The sequence below is a fragment of the Cynara cardunculus genome (assembly GCF_001531365.2).
Source record: "Cynara cardunculus var. scolymus isolate 2C chromosome LG 15, CcrdV1, whole genome shotgun sequence".
In the NCBI taxonomy this organism is placed as follows: Eukaryota; Viridiplantae; Streptophyta; class Magnoliopsida; order Asterales; family Asteraceae; genus Cynara; species Cynara cardunculus.
In genome coordinates this window covers 17,829,230-17,854,085 of record NC_037542.1, presented here as the reverse complement: position 1 = coordinate 17,854,085, position 24,856 = coordinate 17,829,230, and the positions used below count along the sequence as shown (strand labels likewise).

Genomic DNA, 24,856 nt, shown 5'->3' with positions numbered 1-24,856 from the left:
AGAATTGATGAAGTGAGGTTGGTTGTGCTTTGTTAGCCTTGTTGGGTGGTATGTGATATGAGTGGATTCAAGTGGATGGGGGGTGGACCCTGCACTATTTATAAAAACGTTGAAGACGACGTGTATGGTTCAGAGCCCACATAAAATCTTTGGTTGCAACCCAACCAACGGTATACAAACTACAATAATATCATCTCCCTTCCTCATTATTATTCTATACATTTTTTTCACTTAATAAATCTAACCTTATTTATAGTTGTTATAAACCTCAAAATAACTAGATCTGAATATTTATTATATCTGTATTTATTTACAATTACATATTTTATATTTAAATATTTGTTTATATTTAATTACCAAATAATTGATATTTATGGTCAACCAATTAATATCAAGGTTTTAAGCATTGTTTGATAATTTTAAATGAAATTGGGATGAAAAAATAAACAATAAAAATTGAAATGATAAAAACCCTCCCCGGAAGCAATTGAGTGGCAAAGATATTTCTTTGGAATTTTTATTTAAAAGAAATATCGTAAAAAACCTTTATCAATAGGGTTTTAATTTTCGCCATGGCTCCCAAGTTTCTTCATCTTTATACTTGTTTCCTCTAAATCTAATATTTTCTTGTTGGATTTCCTCTGTTGGGGATAACAAAGGTATTGAATTCATCCTGGATTTTTGTTTTATTATATTAATTTCTATAAGTTTCATGGATTTGTATGTAATTTGATTGGTTGATTTTGATTTTGATTGTGATTGTGATTGTGATTGTTATTCTTTAGAGTGCTAGCTTTTGATTTGTTGTAAGATGGTAATTAAGTTCAATCTAAGTCCACCTGAGTAGAAGAATTTTCGATGGGTTGAGTTTTAGATTGTTCGATGACATCCTTGATGATCGACTATCAGACAAGAGTAATTGGGATTGGAGAAGTTGAAAATTAGCAGTTGAGTTGGGTAGGGTTTTTGTGATTTGAGTGTATATTTTGGGGATTGGAGTCGGTCTTATTTGATTTTGAATTGTTAATGAGTGGAACTTTGAGCCCTAACTTTTAGATTAGTTCAAAGGTGAATCTAATTCTTCGATTTGAAATGTGTTAGATTCGTTTGTTGATTGTCTTTTTGGTTCAATCATCGATTTGGTTTTTGATTATGAATCGCAATCTAAGTCCAAAGGAAGTATCGTTTTCAAAACCCTCGATTTACGTCTGACCTATTGAATTTCTCAAGTGTATCATTTGCCATGAATTCCAGATCCACTTCATCTGAAACCTAGATTTCCTGACATTTACAGCTTAATCCCTATGTAGGAGTGGAACTCATCATCATTGAATGAAGTTTCTTTCGAGGGGATGGATGAAATAGCGGCCAACGAAGCAACTGCAATTAACAACATCGATAGCAAACGGTTTCTGAGAAAAGAGAGTGGGTTTTTGCCAAGTCGTCGAAGCTCCAACATGCTTGAAATGCAGGAAATGCTTATACCTGGTGACATTAATGTTCAAGAAAGCAAGATGGGTTTGTTTATAGATGTCTTGGATGGAAAGAATGTCACTCGGGTTGATACATCAGAGCATGCATGTGTCAGCCCTCGATTCGTGGATGATACCGGGACTATGGTTGAAGAGTTAACTGTGAGAAATTGTAATAGTGGGAACTTGGAAATAGGTGCCTCAAGCGCGAGAGACAAAATGATGCATAAGGGACAGAACAATTGGCAGCAATTCCATCGGAGAGCAGAAGGGGCAGTAACGGGTGTGTGGGAAGATTCTGGCTCCACTTTATTCCCGGAGCTTCTGAACAACAAACAACAAAGCGAAAATCAAAAGGACACAATGGACAATTCACGACGTGAGGAAAAGCAACCTGCTTTATGCAATACATTGTTATCTCCTGGTGGGATTCGAACAAAGATTCTTTCTCAATCCGGTTTTTCTCAGTATTTTGTGAAAAATACATTGAAGGGAAAGGGTGTCATTTGCAGTGGTCCATCTCATGATGGTCTTGTTCATATTCGTGATCAGAATCATCAAAAGGATGCTTTGAGAGATTTCAATTCAGCGCCTGATTCAAGTAAGGAAACTATTGTTCACCCTTCAGACGGCATAGCTGAGTCTTGGCCCAATGTTTCTGGTGTTCATGATGGTTTGTGCCTGAGAGAATGGCTTAAAGCTGGTCAGAACAAGGTGGACAAATCCAAGAGTCTGTATATATTCAAACAGATTCTAGATCTGGTTGACTCATCACATTCTCGAGGAGTGGCTTTGCAAGCCTTACGACCATCGTCCTTCAAGTTGACGCTATCAAACCAAGTTTTATACACTGGTTCACCTATCCAGAAAGAACTCATGGGAAATATCGTGGGTAAAGAATTTCATCACATGGAAAATAATGGAGATGAAAAGAGGCCATTGGAGCATGATCCTCTTCTTGGTGATAACCGAAGCTCAAAAAGAAGAAAGCATGGGGACGAGCGGAACTCTTTCCGTAGGTGGCCTCAATTTACAGCACGTGCTGGTTTCAAATACGGAAATGCACATGATATTGGCGCTGTTAATGGCTTTCCTCGTGATTCTGGGTATGGATTTAATGAAGAGAGCATCCCTAAAAGAGACGATTCATATCCAATCCAAAGCATGTCCAATACTCTGCATGTGTCTGCTACGTCCCAAATGGCGTCAAACTTACGCAGTGATCCGTTGGAAGAGCAGTGGTATGCCAGTCCAGAGGATCATAGAGAGAGGTGTTCCACTTTGTCTTCGAATATCTACTCTCTAGGCGTTCTTCTATTTGAGGTGCGCATTGTGTCTCATTGCAGCCTTTTCCCTTTTCACCTCTTAATCATACAATGTTCTAGCGATGCTTGCCGATTGTAGCCCTAATTTGTTGGTTGAGAAAGTTATAATGTATTTGTAGGCATAGAGAATATAAAGTAAGTATTACTGAAATAGCATAGCAGTTATGGTATGTGGTGCCAACTTGGAAAATAGTCATAAAGAGCACAACTTGCCTTTTCCAAAAATTAAAATGAAAAAAGGCTACAAAATAAATATAACCAAAAAATAAAGATAAACAGGGTTAATGTTATCTGGCGATTTTTGTTTTCTAATTTTCTTGTTACTACAAAGGCTTAGAATGAAAGCCAAGATGTTCTAAAGAATGGCAGAAAGTTAGCGGCCCGTTTTTTCACCTCGAGGCACCATACATCATGCAGAATGGCCCCGAATGATGGGGTATTTGACCTTTCTGTGCTGTACATTGCACCGGTCAATATGATGTGGGTTTTACTCCCTGCCATGCGCCATGGCATGTGCCTTGGCTACTATTGCTTAATGATCAGGTATTTAAGAGAAAATCAATCAAACAAACACTATAGGAGAGGACCAATTCAAAAGCCGTTATATCAGAAACCGTCAAACAGAGAACGTCTCAAGTATTAAATTAACTTCTCAATACCGTCAAATCTTCCCTTCTTGAAGTTTTTGGCAAAAAAAATCTCTCAAGCATGGGTTTTCATGCAAACAACCTCGCTACTCTTTTTGGATAAAGATAAGATTTGTGTACATCCTACCCCCAGACCCCATCCCAGAGTGAGATATACTGGATAGTTTGTTTTGGTTTTACTGTCCGACTTGTAGTTTAGTTACCATGTCAGTTTGTTCATTACCTATTTGGGTATGCTACATGAGATTATGGTTAACAAGTGAAACATTTTCTCTACTTGTTTTAATAAAATACTCCATCTGTGCCAAGAAGTACCCAGAGTCACTCCACAAATGTTGTTACATTTTGAGCTTACTAAGAAAATAATAAGTCTTTTTTTCCCTTTTTCATTAGTATCATACGGATTCTGGGTTTTGGTGATTATGTGCATAGAGGGATGATTGCTTGCATCTTATATGTATTTCTTGTTTTCAGCTACTTGCGTCTTCAGAATCTGCTAGAACGCATGCTATTGCAATGATGGATCTACGTCAAAGGATCCTTCCTCCTAGTTTCCTCTCAGAGAATCCCAAGGAAGCTGGATTTTGTCTTTGGCTGCTTCATCCTGAAGCATTGTCACGCCCAACAACTAGGTATTGGTTGAATTATGTTGGTTCTGAGATCTTTCGACATGTATACGTGTGGTGTGTATAGGGGGATTTTCAAATACAAACCATGTATTTCTTACAAACCCTACAAAACTAATCTCAACCATTGATTTTGTTTATTCCAAAAATTTAGAGGCGGTTATAAAATGCTGTTAAGAGTAAATTTAGGAACTGATTTAATCCACACCGTTGATTATCTAAATGTATGGTTGAGATCGGTTTGTAAGAATTGCATGGTTTGTATTTAAAATCCCCCTATATATATATGACTAGTGACACGTGGTTCCTGTGTTCATGTTACTGCACCAGTTATGCTAAAATCTTTGTTGTATCAGTTCTAAATCAAGAAAAGGTTGGATAATTAGTTTTTGTATTGTATATCTAGTGTCGCTCTTAAGGGAAAACACGGCTCAAGCTTTATACATTCAGAATATATACGATTGTTCCTAGATATCTTCTTCTCTTAAAGATGCATTTGCTATTATTCCTTTGGACTTTTTGCATACAAATATCCAATAGCTCAACAGGAAAAAATAATTTTTAGCCATAACCACAGAAAGATAAGCCATGCCCAAGTGAAATCTAGGGAAATGTGGCATACAAAAACCTCCTTCCTGATTGATTGCAAAACCTAGGAGCCTTGGTGCATTGCGGTCAAAATGAAAAGTCAACCTTGTGCCGCCAGTAGTACCATGTTGTAAGCGGTTTCATTGCTGGTGTTTTGGCTTGGAGTAGATTGCCCAAATACCCGTATTTGTATAAGGAGGGGGATTTACCCGTATTTGCATATTTGGGTTTGCCTACTTTGGTACTAATTGATCAAATCTACATCTTCCATGCTTGTCGATAGTGTAAAAATCCTTTGGCACCTAAAAATCTAAAAAAGATTTCTTTTAGGGGGCGATGTTGCATCTGCCCTCCCTATATAACCAAAAAACTGTTCTTTTTTCCTTTCAACTTGACGGGCATGAATTATCTTTTAACAGGGACATCCTACAGTCCCAGCTTGTAAGTGGAATACAACAATCGTCCATGGAAGAGTTGTCATCATCCATTGATCAGGAGGATGCTGAATCGGATTTGATGCTGCATTTTCTTGCATCTGTAAAAGAACAAAAGCAGAAAAGTGCCACAAAATTAGTCAAAGATATCAGGTACTTGGAATCCGACATTTCAGAGATCGAGTTAAGACGACCAAATAATGTTTTTCTTGGTGAGCAGAAACAATCCTATGAATCTGAAGGAAATGGGTCCATTCAAGAAAACCGTCCAACTTTGGGGGAAAAACTAAGACCGTCTGCATTTTCTAGTTCCGGTGGATCACGGTTGATAAGCAATATAAATCATCTTGAACACGCCTACTTTTCTGTTAGGTCCAGCATAGGGATTCCCAACAGTGATACAAACAAACCCGGGGAGCATGAAATTTTAAGAAGTCGGGAAAATAATATGGGGGCAATAAAGAAGGAAGCAAACAACAAACCTGTAGATCACTTAGGGGTCTTCTTCAAAGGTTTGTGTAAATATGCTCGCTATAGTAAGTTTGAGGTACGGGGTACTTTAAGGAATGGTGATTTTAGTAGTATGGGAAATGTTATATGTTCACTTGGTTTTGATCGAGATGAGGATTATTTTGCAACGGCTGGAGTGGCAAAGAAGATAAAAGTATATGATTTTCAAGCTCTATTGAACGACTCTGTTGACATCCATTATCCAGCCGTTGAGATGTCAAATAAATCGAAGCTTAGTTGCATTTGTTGGAATAGCTATATCAGGAACTATCTGGCTTCAACAGACTATGATGGCGTGGTCAAGGTTAGCACATTTCATAAATTTACAAAATTCTTCTCAAAATGATATGTCAACAGGAGTATTATAAATATGAACTAGGGCACATATTAAGGGTGCATTTGGTATTCAAACAGGATAGAAAGGACAGTTGTTTAGCTTTTGGTAAGATAGAATTGGACAGGACAAAACATACACAATGACTAATTTACCCCCGATGGGTTGTAGATATATTTTGATTAGTTTATGTTATTTATTACATTATGATATAATAAATATTTTTATAACAAAATATATAATTAGAAAATTTTGTCAAAACGATTGAAATGACACCAAAATAAAAAGTTTATGTAGTTTTTAATTTTTAGTTTATGCATTTTCTATATTATTTTATTACATAAATTAACCAAAATATAGAAACTGTGTAGAAATAATATTTTGAGGACAGTAAAGAGAGTTTAAAGAGCATAAAATACGATAAATAAAATTTAAAGAATGAATACGATATAAAGAGGCAGGCATATTTGATGTTTCAGAAGAAAATTAGGTTCTATTTTGAGGTTATATTGGTAAAAATAGGTTTGTTCCACCTTGTTTCATGGGGTGGGGGTGGATCATGCCTGTTCCACATAAAAGTCTTGCAAACATGGAACAGGGATCCTTGTTCTGTCCTGTCTTGTCCAGTGTACCAAATGCACCCGAAAGGTTCAATTCATAATGTACATACCTCTACTCTATCTAGAGCACATCACTAAATACTTTGTTATGTTACTTGCATAACTTCATGGATGATCTCAGTTATGGGATGCTGGAACCGGTGAAGCAGTTTCCCATCATATCGAGCATGAAAGGAGGGCGTGGTCGGTTGACTTTTCTCCAGTGGATCCTATAAAATTAGCCAGCGGAAGTGATGATTGTTCTGTGAAACTATGGAGCATTAATGAGGTATACCCTTCTTTCCTTTTTATTTAATCTTGGATTCTATGTCACCTTTCTTTTTGGTTCTAATTATACTTCTGAATCAAATAAGTTGGCTGGCCGCTGATCTTCTTATTCCAAGTCGAGAACTTTCTGAATAAGTTGGTCGATAATTAAACAATTTTCCTTTCATATGCAGAAGAAGAGCTTAGCCACAATCAAAAGTGTTGCAAACGTCTGCTGTGTTCAATTCTCTCCTTACTCTACTCATTTGCTGTCTTTTGGGTCGGCTGATTATAGAACTTACTGTTATGATCTTCGGCATACTTCCACCCCGTTGTGTACATTGGCTGGCCATGATCGAGCTGTTAGTTATGTGAAATTCTTGGATTCTGGAACCCTTGTTTCCGCATCGACTGACAACACGCTAAAGCTCTGGGACCTCAATAAAGCCAATAATGGTTGCTTATCAACCAGCAGTTGCATCTTAACCTTCAAAGGACATACTAATGAGAAGGTATGTTTCTATATTTTAGTGCACATAATTGCTCCATTCGTTTGTGTTTGTAATCTTGGTTCTTGGTTGACAATTTCTCGGGATGATTGTGTATTGCTTTACGTGAAATTGACTGAAATAGCGAATCCCATCAAGGGGTTTCACTTTTTTTTTTGTAAGGGTGTCCGGGCCAAAGCCCGACTAATCCCCGGCAATTTTGGAGGCTAARCATGGCCCCACTTAAATGTCGCCAACACTCCCCTCCCAGGGCTCGAACTCGGGTTCATGATTATGTCATGCCCAAGCCTTTACCACTAGGCTGGAAGGTCTTTGACAAGGGGTTTCACTTGTTAGCCACTTTTTTACCTCTTCGACTTTTAGCCATTTCTTACGCATTGGCCTCACGCATATGCATAAGGTTTGCTTTTCTGAAAACAAAGAATGAAAAATCCTTATGGATTTATGCCTAACTTTTTTTTTTTTTGTGTAAGGATTTATGCGTAACTTCTTTCTCATCTAAAAATAGGTGGTAAAAGTAAAAAACGAGGCTTATGCCTAACTTTCTATTCATGCGTAACTTTCGCAACTTTTTTGACTGAAAAGCAAACCTTATGCACATGCGTAAGGCTTATGCTTAAGAAATAGCTAAAAGTCGAAATGAGGTACAAAAGGGGCTAAAAATTGAAACCCCTTGATAGGATTCGCTATTTCAGACAATTTCCCTTGCTTTACACATCTTCCACAGCCGCCTTCTGAGAGAGGGAATCCAGAGTGTTTGATGCCATAGACCGACACATAATTTTAGGGAAGTAGATGACTATTGAAAAAATGTTTAAGATAACTTCGAATAGTATAAGAAAACAAGAAATCTTGTGAATACAAACCTCTAACATCAACTTTCTGCAGTCATTTTATTGGAAAAATAGGTAATCATGACGAGAACTTTCCAAAAATGGAAATCTTGCAGTTTTCATGGGACAGAGAGAGCATGAATAATTACAGTTACTACATTATCATTTTCTTGCATTTACTGTTGCTATTACTGAATATACTTTCTTACTGAATTTGTAGAATTTTGTTGGTTTATCGGTTGCTGATGGATACATTGCATGTGGTTCAGAAACTAACGAGGTATGCCCTTTTTACTTTTGGTTATGTCTTCCTATAGACAAATTAGCGGAAACCGTTTTTTGTTTAGACCGAAACAAACAATTGTTCTTTGAAATGTTAAAGCCTCTCTCGAGCATACATTTCTGCATTTAACTTTCATGAATCAAACATAGATAAAGCTGTTTGTGTAGATTAATCTGTTTGTATAGATTGGGAAGGTATTTGTTTGGGAGAGTTTATTCATAGATGGAAGGAGCATGTTTTTTAATTGGGAGGTTTGGAAAAAACTTGTCTTTCTGCATAAAGCTCCTCCTAGAAGCTTATTGAATAAGTCACTTTCTATATCATTAAGCCACTACCAAACAGTCATGTATAGTTATTGACCGAATTAGCCATGAGTCCCATTAAGTTCATTAAGCTGCTAACAAACAGACCCTATTTGTGCTTGTCTTGTAGGTGTTTGCTTACTATAGATCATTGCCAATGCCTATCACTTCCCACAAGTTTGGCTCTATTGATCCTGTTTCGGGAAAAGAGACTGAAAACGAAAGCAATCAGTTTGTTTCAAGTGTCTGTTGGAGAAAAAAATCAGACATGGTGGTTGCTGCCAACTCCAGTGGATGCCTGAAATTGTTGCAGATGGTCTAACAGAGGTTTGTAAATCTCAAGATCTTTTGAGTTTGAAAGTTTCTTGATGTATTCTGATATTTAGTTAAAACCATTGTATAATCCTGAAAACTCAATATCAATCGACTTTCAGACATCACCTCTTTGAACGGCATGATAAATGGGTCCTCACTGTTCGTGTCATCTTAATACAACGAGCATGTGTTTTTCAGTGGAGAAGATTCTGATGAAGCGTATCCAACAGAAAATTGGGCAGGCAAAGCACCAGGTGAGTCGCTTTGTTTGAAAGCTCACTCTTGGTATTTGTTGTTTCAGACCTAAAATTTCCGTATTCCTAGTAATCTTCGTTGTCGGGAATTCAAACATTAAAAGAATCAAAGAGAGAAAGTAACATGTAGGGTATTTTGGTATCCCGACAAGACAGAACAACTGTTCAGCTGTTGGTAAGGTTGAGCGTTTGGTAAGACAGAACTGGACAGGACAAAACAAATAAGATGGTCAATTTACCTCTATGAGTTGTTTATATATTTCGATTGATTATGTAATTTATTAAGCTATAATAAAATAAATATTTTTTTATAACAAGATATATCATTAGAAAGTTTCTTTGAAGAGATTAAAATGACACCAAAATAAAAAAAAATTATGTAGTTTCCAATTTTTATTTATACCTTTTCTATATTATTTTATTATTATTAATATTTAAATTACATAAATTAATCAAAATATGGAAACCGTATAAAAAATAATATTTTGAAGACAATAAAGTGAAAGTTTAAAGAGAATAAAATATAATAAATAAAATTTAAATAATGAATAAAATATAAAGAAGGCTTATATGATGTTTTAAAAGAGAATTAGTTTTATTTTGAGGTTATATTGGTAAAACATAGGTCTGGTCCATGTGGTGGGGATGGAACACGCCTGTATCACTTTGTTTCACTCTATTCCTGTCTGTTCCACATAAAAGTCCTCCTAAATGTGGATTTGTGATTCCGTTCTGTCATGTCTGTCTTGTCCAGTGTGTTGATGTTTTTTTTCATTTTTTCTGTTTAACACAGGTTTCTTCTCTGGAATTTTGGGATGGAACTGAAGCTTCTTTCTTCTCTGTGTCGGCTTTTTGTTACGTGCTAATGTATTTCGATGTTTCTTTTCTGGAATCTGATCGGTATATTGTGGTTGGAATCTGCAGACTCTGCTTCGGAAATCACCTGTTTGTAAAGTAAGTTTCTTCTTCACCTGAATCTGGAGAATCGTAGGAATTTGGTTTTCATTTTGAGTTTTCTTTAATGGAAGATTTAGGGTTCATTTCTTCTTCAGACCCGTCTGTATCCTCTACCTTCAGGATTTCATGGCATCTTGGCTTCTTGTCAGCTGCAACATTCAGCAAATTATCTACTCTTATTTCCGATTGGGATCTCAGAAGCTTAATCAATTAAGCAGTTCTTTCTTTGGGAAGATTCAGATTCTTGATCGGCAGACTTAATAAACAGACCAATCATCTCGATAATAAGCTGACATGTTGTCACTAGACGCTGGATTTGCTGGAATTGATTCATTTGCGAATCCTGAAAATGTGGAAAGCTTTCGGGTATGTAAAGCTCGGATTTACCTGAAAATAAAAGACATGGGATACGGTATATATTTACGAGTTTGGTCTTGGATATGAGCGGCGTTTGCAGGGAAATCTGGGTAACAGTTGCTTGTTAGCAACATTCGGTAAATTGGAACCCATGGTGAAACACTGACTGTTTGGACGATTCGTGGGCCGTAGCCGTTCCCGGAAGGAAATTTCGGCCGCTGTGCATCCCTGTTGGACAAAGGTGATTTAGTCCTTGGTTTGTGCCATGTGGAATGAGGACACGGTTTCAAACCCTGGACAAGGTGGTCCTCAGTGTGGGTGGCAGCCGGGGAGACGGTGTAGACTCGGACATTGATGGTGGCGATAGGGGCAAAAAGGTCATTTTGTAAAAAGTTCATCTGTGAAAGTAGATACTCTGTAATGTTTTTAAAGAATGTTACTTATGCTATCAACTTTTTAAGATTTGTATATTTTAAATCTATTTGAGTTTATATTTATTTCTTTGAAACCACAAGACATTTATCTTATACTTCTGTTTGAATATGGTTTTTTTTAGGATGACAAAGTTCATATGTTTAAGAGTAACTGTGGGTTTTTGGGTCAACTTATGTTTATCGACTAATCCTTGGGACATCACAAGTAACTTGGAGTTATTGCAGGTGAACCTCCATGGCCACAAGTAATTTGACAGCACCTGGATTTTGTTTATCGTAGTCATCCGTTTTGTTAGCTTATCGTAGTCCTATCTAGAAAATTTAATTAAATGTATTTATATTAATTTTTTTTAATATCTAAAATATTTTTTAATGGCGCTCTGTTTAGTTCTATTAGTGATATATAACGACATACAATGCTAAAATATTAATTGCCCAAATTTTAATTGTTGTATTTGTATAAGGGTGACATAAGGAACGTAGTTCAAACACAAATGTCAATTACAATTAGAGATGGCCAAAAATCTATCCTGGTCCCAAATACTATCCCGCAATCGGTCCCAGCACACCCGAAGGCCTGGTTAAGCTTTCTCGTAACTGGTTATGAGAACCGGTCCCGGTCCAGGGCCGGGCCTAAACCAGTGGGAAGTGTTCTTTTTAATTTCGATTTTTTAAATACAATCTTTTTTTGAATTTTTTTAAAACTACATTTTTTTAACAGTACAAAAAAATGATATTTTAATACACTTAAAAATATGTAATATGGTCAATCAAATACACTTAAAAAGAAAGATGAGAAGTAGGAGTTGAAAAAGAACGAACTCTAATACGAGCCGAAATCACGAATTATAGCGACAATTATGAATGTTTTTGTGCTTATGAGTTGGTATCTTCCACCATATACCATATAACTTATATAGGTAAATGGGACAAAAAAGGGTTAAAAATAGGAAAACGGTCATATGAACATTGGGCACTGGCTATAGAACAACAATTTTTTTGAAAAATCGTTCCGGTCCCGGCCCGGCGAGGCCTTTTGTTTTTGACGAAAACTGTAACCGGTCCATAATCGGATGTCCCGTACCGGTCCCAATAGGTCCAGGCCAAACCCATTTGACCATCTCTAATTACAATACTTAATAATTGAAGTATTCTTTAATCATGTTATATCAACAAAAGTCTCCATTAAACAACCAAAGCAATAATGTAAGCTTTACAAGTTTTCATAATGGAAGATTGATTATATTTGTACATTATATATACTTATTGGGTTTCCACTATATTATTATACTTAGTATGTGTGTGTGTGTATGCATACACATAGAAAGAGAGAGGAGGGAGAGAGAAAGAGAGAAACAGGTTCATACGAGAACATTAACTAAATAAGAGAATAATAAAACGATCGAATCATATGTGATTTTACACTAAAATCACATGTGATTCACACGACTTTGGCTGCAACCTGAGATCGCGAGCCATGTCGCCCACGCACCCTTGCACGTCGCATGTTAGTGTAAAATCACATATGATTTTGCACTTGCTTTTGACTATTTCGCATCCTCTTATTTTATTATCATTCTCGTTTCAACCCATCTCTCTCTCTCTCTCTCTCTTTTTCTGTATGTGATGTATGATTAATACTCGGATTTATAAATTCAGGGATTTCCCATCTCCATCTCGGATCAGAGTTGGATATCAGGTTCCCGTCAAATACAAGTCTTTTTTTAGTCCTCCTTAATTTTGATAGAATACAATTTATTTGGTAAAATTAATTAGAGTGTTCTTAGCGGATATTTTTTGTGATTTTCTAGTTTACAAGTTGAAATGCAACATAACGACCAATAGGAGTCGAAGCTATTAATATTTAGTGTGTGAAGTGAATCTGGACCCAAATTTAGTAGCAGACATTGCATTTAAGCAGCCTTACCATATTCGTGACACTTGTCGCTTTCCATATTCTCTAAATTACCCAAACTACCCTTCTAACATTTTACCATTAATAGTCAACCCTTTTTACACATTTATAGTTTGTTTTTTTATAACAATTATCAAAAGGGTAAATTGTAGGGGGAAAAAAGGAACGTATTTTGTTCTGATTTTTTATTTTATGTATCGTATTTTTAAAACATTCATTTTGGTATTTGAGATGAAAACGTTCAAATATTTAAGTATTTGAACGTCATGTTTAACCATTAACATTTTATCATATTGAAATGATAAATAAACTGACATATAAATCAATATTATTTGCTAATATGGCAAATGAGGTGGATTTTTAAATCATGTTTCTATACTTTTTTTCTTGTAAGAAGATAAAATATATTATATAACATAATAACTTTAAATATTATTATTATTATTATTATTATCATCATCATCATCTAATTTATGGCGTAAATGAGATTCCATTTTTATGAGATTTCATCCCACACCAGATCTTCAAATTTGTTTCTCCACTGTTGATGAATCTCCAAATCGGTGAAACGCTTCACCCTCCACTGATGAGACCAATCGTCCATTTGCACCTTCCCCATCGTTGTTCCAATGAAAGCCTCCATCCCACACCACTCTAATGAAAACCCTTCTTCGATTTGCTCAGATGAAAACATTATATCTGTTTTCAGAATTGGAGTGATTGTCTGCAACAACCGCAGGTTTTTTTACGGTCTGGATTTTGATTGTACGTGGAGATGCCCTAAGAAATGTTGTATGGCTAGAGACGGTTTATTTATGATCCGGAGTTGACCTCTCTCAACCTGCACGGGACACGGCCTCATCCATATCTGTTTCCTCACCACCATTATCACCTAGATATGTTTTCTCACCACCATTCTTATCCAGATATATTTCCTCACCACCATTCTCACCGAGATCTGAAAACCTTTCCTGACCAAACCTTAATCATCGTTGTTCTCATCTAGATCTTACATGTTCGGTATTGATTTATGCTTTTTATTTAGGTTTTAGGTATGGTTTTGATTTAGGGTTCATGTGAGAAATTTTCTATAATGAAATCGCAAATTGCTGTGATAGCTTGTTGATATTCTTCGTTGGCCTTGATGTTCTTCATTAATTATTTGAAGAATATGAATGCTCAATAATATAACAAAAAAAATCCACATAATTTCTCATTTCAACAAATAATATTGACTTGTATGTCATGTCATTCGCCATATCAGAATGATAACCTATTAATGGTTAAACAGGTCATCCGGGTATCTAAATATTTAAAAGTTTTCATCTTAGGTACCAAAATAGCTGTTTTAAACATACATTATTCAAAATAAAAATCAAAACAAAGTACATTACATTTTCATACATTTTACCCTTATTAAAATTATCATTATTATTATTATTTCTTAAAGATATAATAATAGTATTTATTTATTATCCTGAAATTAATTGTGTTATGTTTTTAAAAATTAAAATATTTACTAAAAATAAGAGATGTGAAGGTATTAATATCCCACCTTTGTCTCCCAAGGTCCAACACAACTCATAAATACCTTTTTATTTCTCAATAAATATTACTCTTTTTTTTTAAATAAATATGATGTTTATTGCATTTATGAGAGTTTTACATTTTCTTATTTAATATGATATAATTTTTTTTTTCCTTTTTTAGAGTTCTTTTGAAGACGTAAATTAATGGAGTTTCATATAATATTCTTACATGATATCAGAATCTCTGTTTATCATTCTAAGGACTTGACACTATGAATCAACCTGTAAACGTCTAGCCCCTTGGACACTCTGGGATAATTTGTGTCTGTTCGGTTGTCGTTGGAGGGGATTGTTGGAGTCTCTGGACTAGAGTTAAGGCTATCTTTCTCTATATACGTTGGAACTTATTTATACTCCTCAAGTGCTCTTTCCAAAGCATCCCCAACAGGTCAGTATAAATGCTCTTTCGTCGGTTGATTTCCTCCAATCGACCAGTAATTAGGCCGACATTTTTGTGCTTGGTATGAAGACTGCCAAATATAGTGGACTATGAGTCTATGACTGCCATACTTTCGTGTGTTGTGATTTTCAGTGTACGGTTGAAATAATGAGTTTTAGTGTTTTTTATTGTATGCTTGAAGATGATCCGAAGACTATTATGATATCTAGCGAGTTCACATATTTTTAACATAACGAAATAAAGAACCATTTGGTATGACTAACTACAACATAAAACTAGATTCAGTTGTCTTGTGCGTATCGATTATTTGTTTGCGCGTTGAATCAACCATACTTTTATAAGTGTTTTTTGAAAAGTCTCGGATGTGTAATTCAGGTGGTAAAGGGGCGAGGTGATTTTGCCTAAATACAAAGCAGGCCTCGCGTTCAACCCCTTCCCTTCCTTCCGTTAACATCAGCCGCTCAGTGACCCAAAAAATGTCCCTTCACATTAGTGCCTTTGAAGAGAGGTTCCGTGTAAAATCAACTAGGATTTCCAGTAATCAACTTTTATGTTTAAAAAGATTAATCTTGTAAAATAAAATCATTAATATTAAAAACAATTAGAAGGGTACTCTTGCAATGCAGCGAGATACATATTTATTTTAATATTTCGTTTTATTTTTAGTGTTTTTTGATATAATACGGTTTATGTGGTTTTGAGAAAGATGATATCTACACTTTTGAATAAAATAAATTTGAAAAAAAATATATCGATATTAATATTAAGTTATCTATTTAAAAATTCTCATTTTTTTGTACAGTTTCTTTCATTCAATTTTTTATTATATTTTAATTTAAATTTAATAGCAAAGTAATTTATTTTTGATAACAATAATAATTCTGTTATAATTATCTTAATTATATTTTAGATTTATTATATTTAAAATGATATGTATATCTAGTATTTGATTGTGTTTATCTGCAGTTAGTTAGACGAATTCAAGTATGGAGTTTTAATGAGTTATACTTGCATATAATTTATTTGTAATTTTAAAAAATATATAATATATATTAATAAACAATAATTTATATATAAAAAATAGTTTTTAAAGTTTTTATCAAATATTTTATATATAAAAAATTAGTATAGATTAAGGTTTTACGTAACAAGTTGAATAGTTACCAAAAGAGGTAGGCTCCCCCATACAACATCTGAAAGGCTGCGCCAGGACCCGGACCCGCAGCCATGGTTGGGTGAGCTGTGAACCAGGGGACCATGCACTGGAACCCACAGCTACACACACCACAAGTGGGTGTAGGCTCGACACGTGTATCCATCTCATTGGTTGGTTTCTTATAAGCAAAGCATAAACGGAAGGATGGCTTCAATTGCCCACTTGCTCTGCTTGTAAATCTTTTCTATTTGCTAATATTTTGTCTCACTTGCACTTTATTGTTTTTGGACCAAAATATTTTTGAACACTGAAATGTCAAAAATACCCTTTTTCACTAAATTTATATATTTTATAAATATTATTTATCAGTAATTTCTTAATGGTTGTAAGTATGATTTTTTAAATGAAAATTGATTTTGATAATTATTAATGTCACATCGGTAATTTTGTTGATGTGACAATAAATTTTATAATTTTTTTAATTATATGAATAATTTAATAAATAAAACAAATATTGCATTAAACTGTCTAAGATTTGTATAAAAATATTTATCAGATATTTAAAATGCATTCAAATAATCAGTGATAAAGAAATTATGAACGTTAAAAGGAGACGATGTATGAAGATATCAGATAGGTTTTATAAACTTTAAATTGTGGGTTACAATTATTTTAATTATTTAGATAATATTTATATGAATTTTGAAAATAACGGTATTAAATATTGAGCATGTGATTGGTGGAATAATAATGGACATTAATTAAAATTGGTAAAAAAACACATGATTTGGTCAAGAGTTATGAATGGTAAATAATTGTGGTGGTTAAAAATTGAATGCACGAGTGAAGTGAATCTCCAAAAAGATTGTGAGAGGCCAAAATTTGGAAATTGTTAAGAAAAAATAAGCACATCCATTCATACTAATTTATTATGAAATATTTGATGACTTAAAATGAATGAATAATAATTTAGGGGTCGTTTATCTAACCACTTACCCGGTAAGTATTTATCGGTAAAATTTAACATTATCGTTTATTTATCCGGTAAGATTTTATTCACTAAAACGCATCGTATGCAACAATTTATCCCAGTAAGCGCTAACCATGGTAAGAGTCATCGTCTTCACTTATTGGGTAAGACTTGAGATTCTTGTCTTTGCTCTTACCGGGTAAGATTCTTAGTCCTTGTCATATTTATCTGGTAAAGTAAAGTGACTTGGTAGGCGCTTACCCGGGTAAGCGTCTGGTAAACGGCACCTTAGTGTATGTTTTAAGGGAGACACATGATACAAAATCATTTAGAAGGTTTTAGAACCATTAAGAGAAAAAAAAATTGTCAAACAATATTCATCTTTTAACAATTCATATGTTGCACCTTAATGAAACTATTAAGAGGTAAACAAACAACACTAACACAAAGAATAACTTAAGACGTATTTATACATGTGTTTCTTCTTCTTTTCTTCTCTTTCTCTTTAGGCTTTATGTAGAATCTTGGTGGGGCTTTGTCGTTTTAAATTATACGAGAACGAAAATGAGTTTGAGATCTCATATCGGTTGGAGAGGGGAAATAAGGTTGTCTTATAAGGGACTGAATACCTACCACATGACCCATGATAATTAACACTAAAGCAGATATTTCATCTTGAGCTATATAGAAGTACAATGATACAAATGATCATCCCTCATGTACATACACACATGTTTTATAATTTTTTGACTACCCTTTTTAAGATAATTGATTTCTCACTGTCTATCGTACGACCATTTTTTATATATATAATTACGAACATAAGAAAATCTGACATTGAGTACTATTTATCTGTAATATGTTGTAAGTAAATCTGTGATTCACATGCCTTTGCTTACTAATATGATTTCAACAAAAATATCAAAAAATTATTGCAATATATATTTGCCAACATGTTCCTTTTCATTAATTAAAATTAGCATCATTTACCAAATGTTACCGAGTAAACATTTACCAGCAATATTTATTTACCTTATTGAGTAACATTCTCGATTATCAAAATGAATTGTTGGTAAGTGTCTATAATCCAACAAACGCTTACCGGATAAGAGTCTTCTCTTTGCTTAACCAGGTAAAAGTTCCAGTCCTTGTTATTCCTCTTACTAGATCAGATTTCCAGTCACCACGTTATGCATTTTTTATCTGGTAAGCATTTGATAAACGACCATTTATTTGATCCAGATATTTATGAAATGAATTAAGATTTATATAATTCAAATGAAAGTTAATTTAAAATTATATATATATTTGTTATGGGACAAGAAATAGTCAACTAGATTACTCATCCACACACATTGATGAGAGTAGTCAAAATCATAATCTTGGATCCAAATTCAATTCTATCCATCCTTTTTGCAAGTTTGTAAATTTAGATACCCATATATATTTCTTATCATTATGAGGGACCCAAGACCAATATCTTGCCAAATCTTTACAACTTGTAAAAGTTTATATCTAATTTAAAAAGAGGCAAATTACATGAAAAAACAAGTACTTTAACTTGATACCTATTTTGGATAACGTACTTTCAAAACTTTTATTTAGTATCTAAGATGTAAAGTTTTAAACATTTAAATATCCGGGTAACCAGTTAAAGAATTAACCGGTTATCATACTTATGTGACGAGTGATGGGATGAAATTGGGTCGAATAGCAAATAATACTGAGTTGGATACTGCATCCGCATGGTAACTGATTAATGTTTCAACCAGTTACCCGGGTACTTAAATGTTTAAAATTTTACATCTTAGGTATCAAAATGGAAGTTTTAAAAGTACGATATCCAAAATAAGAATCAAGTTAAAATATGTTATTTTTTCATACAATTTGTCATTTAAAAAATGAACATATTTTTTCAACGTGTAAAACATATAATTTATACAATACAAATAGTTTGTGCAAGAATAGTTTCAACTGTATTTTTCCATGGGACAATTATATTTAGAGGCTGTTTGGTAATTGCTGAATGATTTAGCGCAAAATGATTAAGAGATTTTCATGATATAGTGCAAAATGAAACATAATTGTTTGGTAATTGTTTACAATGAAAAATTAGGGCGCTTAATAGTTAAGGGAGACCCAAGATACAAAATCTTTAAGAGTCAGATTTTTTTTTGCCAAACAAAATTCACCTCTTAAAGATTCAGACATTGTCTTTTAATAAAACTATCAAGAGGTAAACAAACAACCCCTTGATATTTATATATAAATCAAGGAAAATGAATCTGAGTTTGAAGAGAAGGTATGAAATTGGAGTGACATACAAAACATGAAAGCATCTATAATTCTATTTGTAGGGTAGTTGTCCATTTCATAGAATCAAATATAAATCCTACTCCACTATCCCTTTATTATTTTTATTTCCTTTTTAAGTTTTTTTTTTAATGTCTTTGTAACTTGATTAAAAATTGAGTGATTTTGTTCAAATACAAGACATATATTAAGTTCAATCCCAGATCCCAGAGTCTCAACTGTTGCCCTTACACTGGTGTCTTTGAAGACGGATTCCTTGTGAGACCAGTTGGGATTGTCGGTAAAATAATTTTTGCAGCGTAACATATAAATAGATTTGTTGCGTTTTGTCGGGTGGTTGTAATCATCAAATGAACCAAACGAAAAGCATTTCCATTTTGTACGGTTTTCTCAATTGTCTCAAAATTTTGGGCCCTTTGTGTCTCTTATTTTTTGAAAAATCTATACGATCACGGTTTATATTTATGAGACCTAATAAATTGAGATGACAAGTTAGGTTTTCCTTTACATCCCAACGTTAAATTATGCCAAATTACATTAAAATATTAATAAAATAAACTGATGGTGTTTTTTTTAATATTTTAATAAAAAAACAAAATGTTGTACGACATGCAATAAATGTGGTACAAAATTCTAAGCATTAAATAGACGTAGCTAAAAGTATGCATGATAAAACATGAAGCATTCATTCCATTTCATTTCTTCACCTAATTGCCAAGTCACGTGCCTTGCATTATATTTGGCTTAACGCCGTTAACGCTTATACATCAAACTTTTAACTCGTCCGTTATCTTTAACTTTACCGGAGTTTTCTCTACCTAAAATATTGACACATAATAGTAAAAATTAAAATAAACGAATTAAAACTACTAAACAAAATAATATATATTACTTACTATTTTCGTACAAAAAAAATTGCTGAATAATAAATTAATAATCAGCAAGTGGCCCGAACAGGTTTCTAAAGAGCGACGAGAGGGTCCGACCCGAATACGTCGCCAAACTCTTGGAGGTAGTCATCTGCGGGCCAGGATGAGGATCCGAATGCGAAATCGTTACCGCATCCGAGGAATACGTCAGCCGGGTCGGAGCTATGAAACATGGTATTCGGGTCGTAAATGTCGGGTACGAAATCCGGAAAGTCGAATAGATCCGAGGTGGAAAACGGATCGTTGAACGGTTGGAAATCGGAGAAGTTTTCCGATACTGAAGGTTCATTAATGGCGTCGTGTAAAGGACTGTGTTGAGTCGACTCAGCAACGCACTCGTCTGTGGAAGATGGGGAGAACCGGAGAACGGATTTCGGTGACGACGCTTTGTTGTTTGTTTGTGATTCTTCGCCGGAGTTGTAACCGGAATCGACAGACGAAAGTTTCTTTTCCGGTAACTGGAGATTTTCCGGCGGTGGAACGGTGAAGTTGGTGAGCGCGTCGGGACCACGCAACTGGATAGCCGCGTGATCATACACCATTGCAGCTTCTTCGGCTGTATCATAAGTTCCAAGCCATAGCCGAACGCGCCGAGTCGGGTCTCTGATCTCTGCCGCCCATTTTCCCCACGGCCGTTGCCGTACGCCGCGAAACTTCTTGCCAGAATTAACCTTCAACCGTTTCTTCATCGCAACATCACGTTTCACGGCGGCGTTCGCGTTCTTCCGCCGAGTCGCCGCCGTCCTTGCCACGCTTCTGTTTCCGTTACAGTAAACATTACAATCGTCGCCGGAACGAGCTTTAATCGTAACCTCGTTAACGAACTTCTTCACTCTTCTCCGGCGGAAGAACACTTCTTGTTCGTCACCGGAGGAATCAGTAGCGTAGGCGTCAGTGACTGATATCCTGACAACTCTAGTTCCAGCAACCATAGCATTGACCTCCGAAGACTCCCGTCGGTTGGAAACCTTTTCTCCGATGGGTAACAAGGATTTATTCAGCATTGTAATGCGGGTTTTGTGCTCAGTGAACTTAACTGACGACGACGAAAAAGTAGCTGAGTTTTCCATTATCAGTGTACTGTTTCAGTGACTGGTATTTATCAGATTCGCATTGAAAGCAAAACGAAGATGAATTTATATGCTATGAAAAAGGGAAGATTCGTTCACGATAGAAGAATAAAGAGGTCGGAATACTCGTGCGAGAGAGAAGATTAAAGGGTCATCGATAAAATCCTCAAAGGAAAATAAAGTTGCAAAAAAAGAAGAGAGAGAAAGCTTCAAAAAGCTAACAATGGTAAAACCGAAGAAGTTGCCGAGAAGAACACATGGTGTAGAGAGAGAGAGACAGACAGAAAGGGTATTTTAGAGAGAGAAAGAATGTGTGTGTGTGTGTTTTTTTTAGAAAGAAGAAAAACTCCTTTTTGCCGGAAAAAGGAAAGTGGGAGAGAAGGGGAGGAATCAACGAATAAATTGAAAGGGTTTACAGAAATGGTGGTTGAGTCAGTCAGTGAGTCAGTGGTGGTGCATGGCGGACTGAAGATATGTTTGACTGTGCTATTTCCGGTAAGAAAAAATCGTACAGCAGGTCTACGAATATGGCGGAAGAGTGAGAAAATTTTCCGGTGGGTTTTAGGTTTTTAGAGAGAGAAAGTTGCAGTGAGGGTTTATGAGGAGGAAGACGATGAAAGGTTTGTAAAGTGCCGTGAAGACGGAATTTGGCATCCCAAGCTTGCTTTTTTATAGGATCCTACCACCGGAATTTTTTTATTATTGTTTACTTTCGTAAATTATTTATTAATATATTTTACTAAAATATATGTTTCCATCATTATTTTAGTATGAAAAATAGACTAAAATAGTCCATCTTTTTCTATAATAGGTTATGTTACAGATTAATTTCGATAAATTATGATTATAAAAAAACAGTTCTAATAAATTCAGTGTTCATAATTGTTGTGTATATTTGAATCGAATATTGAACATATGAAATATTACAGTCTATCCACATGACCTCAATCACTATGTCACAATCGCCTAGACATACGAAATTTTTTAATGTATATTAAAAGAAAGGATTAAATCTGAACATCTTTTATAAACCATGATTACTGTCTTATATTTTTAAAACTGAAAAGATAACAAGTGTTATTTCCGATAAATCATATATACGGAAATTGTAACTTACTCTAAATTACAAGTCTAAGTAGGGGTGAGCATAGGCAGGTACCCGCCCTTTTTGACAGGAACCGGAACCGGCGGTTTTTGAGATATTGGAACCGGAACTGGTTAGAGCGATTCTAAAATTTTTGGAACCGGAACCGGAACCGCCGGGAACTGGTTCCGGTTCCGGGTACCCGCTTCCTTAAATATTAAAATTTTGTTATTTAAAAATAAAAAATAAAACATTGCCAAAACACTAAATAAATAAGCAAGAATACAAATTATACAGAATAATGGTTACAAATATTGTTTAACGATTACAAACCATAATAGACTAATATAAAATGTTCAAAGTTTAACGATTACATACTATAATGATAAATGTTCAAAGTTTAACGATTACATACTATGAATCCAAGTGAACACACAATTTAAAAAAATACGAATCATTTTATATGAAGAATTCAGATGAAGAATTTAGATGAAGAATGAAGATGACCGTATGCTTTCAAGATGTAAACTTAATATAAATTTGGTATTAAAAAATAATTATTATTTTTTTATTGAAAAATACCGGGTACCCGACGGGTAACGGTTCCAAAAAATTGAGAACCGGAACCGCAACCGTTCTCAATCGGTTCCGTATTTTAGGAAACGGAACCGGAACCACTCATATCGGTTTCGGTTTCGGTTCCGAAACCGGCGGTTCCAAGGCGGTTCCGGTTCCGTAACCGGGTACCCGGTTCCACTGCTCACCCCTAAGTCTAAGACATATGCTTTGTGTAGTCTTTTTTATAAGGAAGTTTGTGCTTTAATCATATTGCAAAATCAATCCTTTATTTTTCTAAAATTGTTATTGAACCCCTCAAGAAATAGTATCATCGATGATAATCATTAGATGATCGGAAAGATTAATTTCAGGAAACTTGTTAAAGATAACTACATGATTACGATATATCTATTGAATGGTACATACGTTTTTACAAGTACTCTTGCAGCTCTGATGTTATTACCTATGAAATAGTAAGCGACTTGATACAAGATCATGATCTTTTGTTTAGTTGATTGCTTGAATTACGATAACCTTAATCCATCAAGTGTCTACTCAACTATCAAGTAATGTAAGAGGTTGTTCGGCAATTGCTGAATGATTTGGTGCATAATGATTAAAAGACTCTCATGATATATTGCAACAGGAAATATAATTGTTTGGTAATTGTTTACAATGAAATTATGACGCTTAATTCTGGAGTGGTGGAATTTACGGCTTCAAGTACATATAAGAAAATATATGTAAGCTTATTAGATGACTCTCCAAAATAATCATTGAGAAAAAAAAATAGAGATTCCAATATATATTGACGATAAAAGGTCAAAGTCTAGTCGATGTAGAAATTCAACAATCGTCCATTTGAATCTCTTTAGGATTACTATCGGACTTTCTTAATTATTATCTCCATTACCTCATAGGATTAACTTGAACACGAACACCCACACCCACACCCACGTTTGCTTTCTAGTGTGCATAGAAAATGTTAAATGAAATAAAGGGACCAAATTGAAATAAAAGAATTTAAAGGGATCAATATTGTCATTATTTTAGAAAATTAAGCATTTTATAGTTGCAATTTCACCCATATCATTTTTTGAAATATTCATGCGTGTTTTCTAAACGAAACGCCGCGTCCAAGAAAGACACGTGGATTTAAGTGCCACGTCACTGAATTTATATATTTTTTAATATTATTATAGGTTTTAACTATAAATAACATATTAAAATAATATTAATTAGCATTTTTCTCACCTTAAATTGTTGTTTTTACCTTAATTTTCATGGATTTACTGTTAACTCAAAAGGTGACGGTAAAAACTAAACGGTAAACAATATGTAAACTAAAATACAGTTTTGTTTTTAATTCATTTAAATAAATTAATTAAAAAATAGATTTTAAAAAGCGTACTTAAATTTGTTTTTCTAAAAAAAGGGGTTATGAAGCAGGTCACGTGACACCGGGGGAATGGTTCTGTTAAATTATCAGTCAAATCGCTTTACGCTGCCACATCACTTTTCCTTTGACCCACCATTTTATTTATTATTTATTATTTTTTAAGAAAATATATAACAAACCTTTAATAATTCATTAATTATGCAAAAAATATTTTGAATTGTGTCTAGGCTTTTGTAGCTACCAAAATATAGAGCTGTTTTTTTTTTTTTGAACAGCAAAAAAAAAAGGAACACCCAAGGAAGGAGCTTCGGCAATGCCATCACCCCCCCGAGAGCGACCCAAATCTTATTCAAAGAAAAGGCCAGCAACCATACAAAAAGTCTCTAAGGCAGAGACAAGAAGAACCCAAGAAAAAACCAGAAGAAAA

At 34.5% G+C, this 24,856-nt stretch overlaps 2 protein-coding genes across 12 annotated transcripts; one reads left to right on the top strand and one right to left on the bottom strand.

Moving 5' to 3' along the window:
- Positions 1-476: 476 nt before the first annotated feature.
- Positions 477-11,107, top strand: LOC112527390 (protein SPA1-RELATED 2-like). Of its 11 annotated transcripts, none has more exons than XM_025138018.1 (11): positions 477-659; positions 1,311-2,795; positions 3,919-4,076; positions 5,078-5,906; positions 6,678-6,824; positions 6,997-7,314; positions 8,365-8,424; positions 8,860-9,056; positions 9,164-9,298; positions 10,223-10,252; positions 10,376-11,107. In XM_025138018.1, the coding sequence occupies exons 2-8, from the start codon at positions 1,353-1,355 to the stop codon at positions 9,049-9,051; spliced, it is 3,147 nt and encodes a 1,048-aa protein (XP_024993786.1). In that variant the 5' UTR covers positions 477-659; positions 1,311-1,352; the 3' UTR covers positions 9,052-9,056; positions 9,164-9,298; positions 10,223-10,252; positions 10,376-11,107. The 11 variants fall into 11 exon arrangements, with proteins under 11 accessions (XP_024993786.1, XP_024993785.1, XP_024993784.1 ...); XM_025138017.1 differs by having other exon boundaries at positions 10,351-11,107; XM_025138016.1 differs by having other exon boundaries at positions 10,333-11,107.
- Positions 11,108-20,347: 9,240 nt separating this feature from the next.
- On the bottom strand, positions 20,348-21,388 carry LOC112528633 (ethylene-responsive transcription factor CRF1-like). Its single transcript, XM_025139656.1, has one exon. It carries the CDS (start codon positions 21,386-21,388, stop codon positions 20,351-20,353), a length of 1,038 nt encoding a protein of 345 aa, XP_024995424.1. The 3' UTR covers positions 20,348-20,350.
- Positions 21,389-24,856: the final 3,468 nt, after the last annotated feature.